Consider the following 9,373-nt stretch of genomic DNA (forward strand, 5'->3'; position numbering starts at 1 on the left):
AGAGGGCCCTTAAGAAGATTAAACAAGACAGTCTATGCTCAGCACAGTGCTTGACACCAACCAACACTATATAGTTAAAAGCCAAATAAAAATCTTCAGTAAGCTAGGCCTGGGCACCTCCAACTCCCCTACATTTATTAGTTTATAAATCGGTCTCCCTGCAATTCCTTGAGGAGAGCAATGTCATCCTTTTCCCCTTTCTGGGCCCACACCCAACCCTGCTCTGCATGCACTGGACATGTTCATGAAGGACTATGAAGACACAGCAAAGGGGACTTCATTATCCTAGGAGATGGCCTCTCAGGTAAGTCATAGGAATCAGGCAGCCACAGCAGTCTGGTTTTCAGGAAGCTACTGAGAGGTGAATCTGACCACAGAAGTTCATAAACTCCCTCCAGCAGGCAGCAGGGTGGGCACCCTCCTTTCCACTCCCCATGTTCATTTTTTGCTTCCCCTGCAAACCAACGGAACGAGGACAGGAAATAACCTGTACTTTTCTCTTCTAGACCTAATAAGCTTGAATTTTAAACTACCAACCTTACACTTTCTCATTTGCTTCTATCTTCATCTGTAATTTGGGCCTCGACCCTGGTTTTAATTAGATGCCCCGGCAAGCTGAGCAAAATCACATGCACTTAGGAAGGGGACATCAAGAGCTATAGGAGACACCAACAGCCACAGGAAAGGCTGTGACTCCAGCTCTGATGTGACCGTACTTTGAACACCAAGGAAAAAGTTTATTATGGACTGTACTATGGAACCCTGCAAACTCATATGTTGACATCCCAGCCCCCACCTGGTACCTGAGAATGTGCCTGGAAATAGTGTCTTTAAGGAGGTAATGGACTCCAAATGTTGTCCATATGGTAAACCATAATCTAATAGGACTGCTGTCCTCATAGGAAGAGGCAGTCATGACATGGAGAGTCGGAGAAGACAGCCATCTACAAGAGACACCTAGGAAAAACCCAACCCTACCTACACTGTGATCTCAGATTTCAAGCTGCCAGTATTGTAAGAAAATAAATTTTAGCCAGGTGTGGTGGTGCCTGCCTGTAATCCCAGTGGCTCAGGAGGCTGAGGCAAGAGGATTACAAGTTTAAAGCCAGTCTCAGCAATTTAGTGAGGCCCTAAGCAATTTAGGGCTGGGGATGTGGCTCAGTGGTTAAGGGCCCCTGGGTTCAATCCCTAGTACCAAAATAAAAAAATAAATAAATAAATTAGCAGGTTGTGGTGGTGCACACCTGTAATCCCAGAGGCTCAGGAGGTTAAGACAGGAGGATCCCGAGTTCAAATCCAGCCTCAGCAACAGTGAATCACTAAGCAACTCAGTAAGACCCTGTCTCTAAATAAAATAGAAAATAGGGATGGGGATGTGGCTCAGTAGCTGAGTGCACCCCAAAATTTAAAATTAATTAGTTAATTAATTAGTTTCAGTCTGTGGCACTTGGTTATGGCAGCCAGAGAAAACTAATACAAAGCCCATTTTCAGAGTCAAGAAAACCAATACTAACCAAGTCATTGGTAGTAGAACACAACGGGAAAATGGGAAGCAGCTTTCCCATGTCTAGGTCAGGAGTGCTACTCAGTTGGACAGAACCTGCAGAATCCACCAAATGTACTTTTCACCCCAAGGTCTTACCACATTTTCTGGCAGCTTGTGTCCAGGGAGATATTTGACATTTTCATGGTCACTATTTATGATGTCTGTCAGTTTTCTCCCATTCACTGTTTCCTCAAAGACCCACATCTTGACTGTGGAGGCAAACTTCTGTAGTTTCTTGACATTATTACCAATTATTTTTGCAACAGCTGAACCCCTACAAAAGAAACCGTGGAGAAATAAAATAAATTCATTGGACAGAAGACACAAAGCACTCAATCAAAATTCAGAAGACCTGTGTTTTGATTCTGACTCAAGCTCTGAGCTTGTGCAAGATCGGATGTGTATTGGCCACAAGCCACTTGGAACTTAGCTGTTCTCACCTGGAAAGATCACATGGGGATCATCAGGAGAGCCCCAGAATTTGGTACAAGGTCAAACAGTACCCCCCCTTGAAACCAGTAAGAACCAAACTATCTTGGATCAGTGTTCACAAGCAGAAGAGAAATACATCTAAAAGCATGAACTTGACACTAGAGGGTTTGTGGAGGAGCCTCCAAGGAAAATAAGGCTATATTTCAAACTCATCAAATAGATTAAAATGTAGCCACTGTGAAATAAACTGTGTTCTCATGAACTGCAACAGGCCCAAGGTAGAACCATAATGGCAAGACAAGAACCTGAGAGGATTCCGGAAAAGGAACAAAGCAAGAGTGCAGGGCCCAGATCCCCAAGCAGTATGCACCCCTCTACCTCCCCTCTCACCCCCACACCCCTCCAGGCATCCAGGCAACTTTCAGCCCACAAGCTCCTTTCTTTCTGCATCTCTGTTCAGCACTAATGATGGATAGCCTCTGCACAGGACATAGGGAAGTGAAGGAACCTATCTAGTCAACACCAGTTCTTAAGACAGCTGTGGCTGCAGGCAGAGGGGGCCAGGCAGGCACCTGTGCCCCGCAGCTGGTAGAATCCTATGACTGGGTGGATGGGCGCCTGATTCCAGCTGAGCCAATCAACTCCCACCTGCAGCTTAAGAAAGGGCTTGTTTCTTGGGCAGCCTTCCCAGTGTGAGGAGCAAATGGAAGAAGGTTGTAAAGAGCAATTGGCAAATTCAAGTGTTAGGGCATTTATATTTTTTCTAACAATTATTATGGAATAAGGAGTGATAATTATGGGGAGGGGTTGACAAGCTTAGCTGATGTGGAAGAATATACTGGAGACATTTATCCTTACTTCCCCCATAAGTCTATTATTCTAACTCAGCCCTAATTCATCTCAGCAGAGTGTGTGTGTGTGTGTGTGTGTGTGTGTGTGTTGGGCGTGGGGGGTCTGGGGATTGCTGGATCCAGGGGGCACTGTACAATTGAGCCACATCTTCAGCTCTTTGTATTTTTTGTTTGACACAGTCTGTCCTTGAACTTGAGACCCGCCTGCCTCAGCCTTCCAAGTCATGGAAATTCCAGGTATGTGCCACCACCCCCTGGCATCCCAGCATTTTGATCTCTGTGCTTTAAGAAACACAAAAATTCTAGTAATTCTAACAGATTATAATGATTTTCCCTTTCCTGAGACAGATTACATAAACTAAACCACAGGGCCTCAACTTTGGCTACACACTAGAATTACCCAGGAGACTTAAAAATCCTGGGTCCCAGGCCCCACCCCAGAGCAGTGAAACTGGCACCTCCAGGATGTGGTTCTCAAACTCCCTGGTGCATCAACATGTATCTGGGGCTGAGAAGCGCTGTTCTGCACAACGATTTAGAACTCCGATGCCCTCTTCCTTCACAAAAGGATGGCTGTAAATGTCAAGGCTAGGCAGTGGTAACTTATTCTATGCTGGCAGGATGGCTCATTAGATAAATACCTGTTAATTCAATTCTCCTCCTGACACTTTGCAGAAAGGAGCCAGGAATCTCTCCACCAGCACTGTCGCCTCCATGCTAATCTTGGAAACTGCTGCTTACTATTTAGGGAGACAATAGCTTAGTGCATAGTGTTCCCTGGCGTCAAGGAACTTCCACAAGATCAAAGAGAACATGTGGGACTGTGAGAACCTGGTGCGCTGCGTGGGTTACCTCTTCTGACCGATGGGAAGGAAAGGCTTCACTTTCCTTATGGGTCAAATAGAGCCATGGGAGTGTTTGGGAGGAAACTGAGTCTACTTCTATGTAATATACACTCTTCTAAAAGTATTTTACTGGGGCTGGAGCTCAGTGGTACAGAACTTACCTAGTGTATGTAAGGCTCTGGGTTCAACGGCCAGGACCACACTTAAAAAAAAAAAAAAAATTCAAAGCTCAGTCCACAAAGGTGGCTTGTGAGTGAATTGCTGTCGGGGGCCGCCATGAACGCCCTTAGCCTTGACTGATGGAGGTGTGGAACTGGCTTCAATGGTGCAAAAGCAAGCTCAGCAAGGAATTACAGCTCTGGGAGTGGGTGTCACCCAATGGGACTGGACTACACCCCCCTGAAGCCCAATCCCTAGCCTCATTTGGATGGAACTTTTGCCACAGGCTGGCTGGGCACAATTCAGGAACCACTTGAACGAACTTTATTTTTAGAACACACGCACCACACAGCTCCTCAGGAAAACCCTCAGAGCCCAACTGCCACCACCGGCTTCCAACAAGCCTCTCCACCTCCCCCACTCCTCCTGCTCTTGAGGCCGATTGGCTGGGTTGTGTGGGCGGAGCCAAAAGAAATCCCCCAATGAGCAGCTCCGTGGTCTGAAAGGGCAGGGAAACAGCCCAATGGAGTTGGCAGCTAGAAGTTTGCTGGGGCGCTGTGAGCCAATCATCAGCTGGCAGCTGAAAGTTTGCTGGGGCCCCTTTGGCTGTGGCTCTCAACAAACTTTCTTGAGTATCTTCCCCCCAATAAATTTAGGGTTTCAGGCGTGTTCTTTCTTTCTCTCTCTCTCTCTCTCTCTCTCTCTCTCTCTCTCTCTCGGCAAATCACCATGACTGGGGTTCCGCAGTCAGGCATGATGGGTCCATCCGTGGGTCATGGGTGTGAGCAGCCAATTCTACACCTGGCCCAGCTCATTCAACGCCCCAAATGACAGGCAGAGCAGGGGACGGTCCCCTCCAGGTCTTTGATTGAATCCAGTGTTTTCCAAAGTGAGAAGTGGGAATCATAGCCTACAGGCTGAATGCTACCCAGACACGTGACCCAAATGACACTCACTTGCCTGTATCAAGGCTCCCGGTCCTCCTGGGAGTGCATAGCCTGTCTCAATCTGAGTGCTAGAGATATGCTACCACCTCTCTGGCATGAACCCACCTCTTCCCAACCTCCCTTCTTCACAAAGTCTGAAGAGGTCTGGGTCTGAGCCTTGGAAGGTGGTACTATCTGGCACGATACTAGTAACACGTTTGTTTTCATGCTACCAGGGTTTTTTGCTTGCTGTTACCTTCTACTTGCAGTATTCACTACAGTGCCCTAAAGTATTCTTTTAAAGTAAACTTGCAAGAAAGTATATATTAAGCAAATAACATTATGGAAGTTTATTCCAACTGAACCCACTTACTCTGATCTTGCCTCATATCACGTAAGCAGGTGTTGCCCCCAGGTGGGCCTTACCTGGGGAAAGGGTGGAAAAGCCTTGTAGGAAGGCCTCTGGAGCAAAGATCAGTAGCCAGGAAGTAGCAGAACTACAAAAGACTCAAGTCTGGGGCTGGGGTTGTGGCTCAGTGGTAGAACACTTGCCTAGTATGTGTGAGGCACTGGGTTCAATTCTCAGCACCGCATATAGACAAAGGTCCATTAATAACTAATAAAAATATTTTTAAAAAAAGACTCAAGTCTGCTTATGGCCAGTTCTGGGTCTTTACACAGAGCCATGAAACCACATTACCTATGACATCATGAATTACCTCAAGCCCCAACGTATACCCTAACTCATAACTTCTATAATGCTATGCAAATGAAACTTAAAAGCATCTTGCAAAAGTGTGTATTTGATATAAGATTTTATTTCAGCTAGGCATGATAGTGCATGCCTGTCATCCCAGCAATTCAGAAGTCTGAGGCAGAAGGATCACAAGATCAAGGCCAGCTTGGAAAAATTTAGTGAGACCCTATCTCAAAATTAAAAAAAAAAAAATGGCTGTGGATATAGCTCAGTGGCAGAGGACCCCTGGGTCCAATCCCTAGTGTTGCAAATTAATAAAAAAAAAAAATCATTTCTTCTTTATCACAATCCACAAAGGAAGTGAACATCTTGCCTATTTTACAGATGAAGAAACTGAGGCTCAGAAAGCAATAATAAATTACCCAAAGTCATGCTGTCTCCCTACAGACTCTGGACTCTGTTTCCAAAGTCCACACTTCCTAATTCATATTTGCCCTGATGTAAAGTAGAGTCATTTATTGATGCAGTCTGGATACCCTGAAGGCTCAGGAATACAAGGGAAGAAAAGCAGACAAGTCTCCGCCCTCAGGGAGCTTGGAGACTGATAAATGGAGATTGATGATGTTCCAGCACAGTGACCAATGTGGCCAAAAGTGGGTGACATGGTGACACTTGTCAGGCCATTCAGAGGAAGCTGGGAGAGAGTGCATCTAGGGCTGAACTCTGAAGGTGGGCCTCACCTGGGGAGGCCAGAGCAAAGGTTGCAGCAGGAGAAGGCTGGGGCTTATCTTCTGCTGTGACAAACAGCAGTTGCTTTCACCTAGAGCCAACTCCTCCAGGGTGGAGGGGAAGGGGGAGGGGCAGAAAGGAAGGAATAGAAGGAGGAGCCATTGGAAGGAGAAAGGGAAGGTTAAGGATCCTAGGAGGGAGGAGGAGTCAGAAGCAGAGGGGGACAGGGAAGGACAGGCAGGAGGAAGGAAACAGAGAGGGAAAGAGCAGGTGGGATTGCAAGAGGAGGGAGAGGGAGGTGAAGGAAAGGGCAAGGAGCTGGTAAGAGGTGAGAAAGGGACAGGGTGGGCAGACACAGCATTGACCAGGCATCCACTAGGGATCACACACTATTCCAAACACTTCACCCAGCTCTTCTGTTAGCATAGTGGTGAGTACCCCGCCACTTTACCCATCTATCCACATTATCTGTTTCACACCTCACCACCGCTGAGGCAGGTACTGTTATTACTCCCCCTGCCCTGAAGAAAAGGGAGCAAGGAGACCACACAGGTGATTCACTGAAGAAGAGATTCACACCCCAAAGTGGGTCTCCATTGCTTCCCTCTTCCACCCTGGGTCCCAACTACAAGGACACCAGGCCCTAATCTCCAGCTTGACAAAGCCCCAGCTGACCCCTTGGCCATTCACTCTGTCCTTATTCTTCCCTCCCACTCCTAAAAAGGTATATTTCAGGGGCTGGGGTTGTGGCTCAGTAGTAGAGTGCTTGCCTAGCATGCGTGAGGCACTGGGTTGCATCCCCAGCACCATATAAAAAATTACTAAATAAAGGTATTGTGTCCATCTACAACTAAAAAATAATGTTAAAGAAAAGTGTGGGGGGGTATATTTCAATCAGGCTGAGGATCCACTCATTAGCCAAAGAATGGCCACTTATCCAGTCAGACAAAACTCAATAGAATTTCAGTGGCCTAGCGGGGCATGGAGATCCCAGCGACTCTGGAGGCTGAGACAGGAAGATTGCAAGTTTGAGACCAACCTCAGCAACTTAGCAAAGCACTAGGCAGCTTAGGGAGACTCTCAACTGAAAAAAAAATTTAAAAGGGCTATGGATGTAACTCAGTGATAGAGCACCCCTAATTCAATCCCCAGTACAAAACAAGAGAAAGAAATTTGGGTGGCCCATGCACTTTCAGGGGTGCAGAATCTTTTGAGGCAGAAAGGACTCTCCTTTCACTAAACAGGAAATAAAGGTCCGGGGAGGTGAGTCAGTAAGGGCTCACACATTCCATGCCTTTGTCTCTCTAGGAGCTGATCTGAGGGATGGTTCCCTAGGCAAGAGGGTGGTCAATTTTGGTTTAAGTAATATCTACTCTTTCACTCCTATGAGCAATACATGAAAGAAGAAAAAAGAATTATGAATAACCTCACCACCAAGGCAGAACCACTGTTAACATTTTGTGTAATTCTTTATAGTTAAAGGGCTTTTAAAGTACAATCAAATGCCAGAGTCTACGATGCAAATGTAAAAAAAAAAAAGAAATATTAAAAATAGGTTCGGCTTGGGGAATGTTTATTTGATCTCCAGATAGGGAAGCTTTCTAAGCTTGGAATCAAAAGAAGAAACCACAGAGAAAAAAAGATCAATGAACAACTTCACTGACAGAAAAGCAGGGAGACAAAAAAAAGGCCTTCTATCTACCAAAATTCAAACTGCAGAGGAAAATGCTTCCCATAGAAAGATACATTTAGCAAAAAAAGCAAGACGCGAAATTGTACAAGCCATGTGATTATTTGCAATTAATAAATACATCACCTCCGACTCATTAGACTGGCTACTATCAAAAATAGAAAAAACAAGTTTGGATGAGGATGTGGAAAAATCGGAATCCTCATGCACTTCACTGTTGATACAACTGTGCAGTGTTGCAGCTGCCGCGGGCAACCGCATGATAAATCCTCAAAAGATTAAAAATAGGGCTGGACGCAGTGGCACATTCCTGTAATCCCAGCTGCTCAGGAGGCTGAGACAGGAGGATACCAAGCTCAAAGTCAGCCTCAGCAACTTAGCAAGGCCCTAACCAACTCAGAGAGACCCTATCTCTAAATAAAATACAAAAAAAAGGGGGGGGGGGGTTAGGGATGTGGTTCAATTGTTAAGCACCCCTGGGTTCAATCCCCAGTACATAAAAAAAAAGAATTAAAAATAGAATCACCATATTACCCAGTCCTCCTACTTCTGGGAATAGCCTCAAGAGAACTGAAAGCAGATACTCAGATATTTGATACCATGTTCATGGCAGAATTATTCACAACAGCCAAAAGGTAGAAGCAATCCAAGCAAGTGTCCATCAACTGATAAATGGACAGACAAAATGTGGCATATATGGTGTATACAATGGCACATTATTCAATCTTAAAAAGGAAATTGTGACACATGCTAAATATATATGAGCCATGAATACATTATGCTAAGTGAGATAAGCCAGACACAGAAGAGCAAGAATTTAATTTAAGGATTCTACTTATAGGACCGTTTATTTGAGTACTCGAATGGTCAAATCACAAGGACAAAGTTTCAGGGCAGCTGCCCAGTGCCGGAGGGAGAGTGGCAGGAGGAACTGTTGTTTAATGAATATCTAGTTTTAGTTCTGCAAGATGAGGAGAGTTCTTCAGGTGGATTGTGTAACAGTGTGAACGTACTGAACTAGACACTCAAAGCACAGTTAAGATGGGAAATTTTATATTGTGTATACCACAATTTAAAAACCCACATTAAAGGGACTTCAAGAAAACACACAAGAACTAGCATAGAGGGGCTGGGGATGTAGCTCAAGTGGTAGTGCGCTCGCCTGGCATGTGTGCGGCCCGGGTTCGATTCTCAGCACCACATACAAACAAAGATGTTGTGTCCGCCGAAAACTAAAGAAAATAAATATTAAAAAAAAAAAAAAGAACTAGCATAGAATCTGGTCTGTAGTGAGGCTCTAACTCAAAGTGTAGTTCATGGACTAACAGCAAAAGCATCTCTAGGAGATTGTTAGAAATGTCACTCAAGATCTGCCCCTTTGGAGGACATGGTGTTACATGCCTTTAAACCCAGAGGCTGAGACAGGAGGATCTCAAGTTTGAGGCCAGACTTAGCCACTAAGCGAGAACCTGTCTCAAAAAAAAAAAAAAAAAAAAAA

At 45.2% G+C, this 9,373-nt stretch overlaps 1 protein-coding gene across 2 annotated transcripts in view; it reads right to left on the reverse strand.

Annotated features, from left to right (window-relative positions):
* Window positions 1-9,373, reverse strand: part of Gpd1l (glycerol-3-phosphate dehydrogenase 1 like) — a 60,229-nt gene that overhangs the window by 33,200 nt on the left and 17,656 nt on the right. Inside the window, exons 1-2 of one of the 2 annotated variants that reach the window (XM_048795481.1) lie at window positions 8,715-8,810; window positions 1,643-1,820 (exon numbers count right to left, since the gene is read on the reverse strand). In XM_048795481.1, the coding sequence (XP_048651438.1) occupies window positions 1,643-1,750 (108 nt within the window). In that variant the 5' untranslated portion in view covers window positions 1,751-1,820; window positions 8,715-8,810. Of the gene's footprint in view, window positions 1-1,642; window positions 1,821-8,714; window positions 8,811-9,373 lie in introns of those variants that run through there. The other variant, XM_048795480.1, reaches the window with a different exon arrangement.

This window comes from Marmota marmota, unplaced genomic scaffold, assembly GCF_001458135.2.
Source record: "Marmota marmota marmota unplaced genomic scaffold, marMar, whole genome shotgun sequence".
Taxonomy (NCBI): Eukaryota; Metazoa; Chordata; class Mammalia; order Rodentia; family Sciuridae; genus Marmota; species Marmota marmota.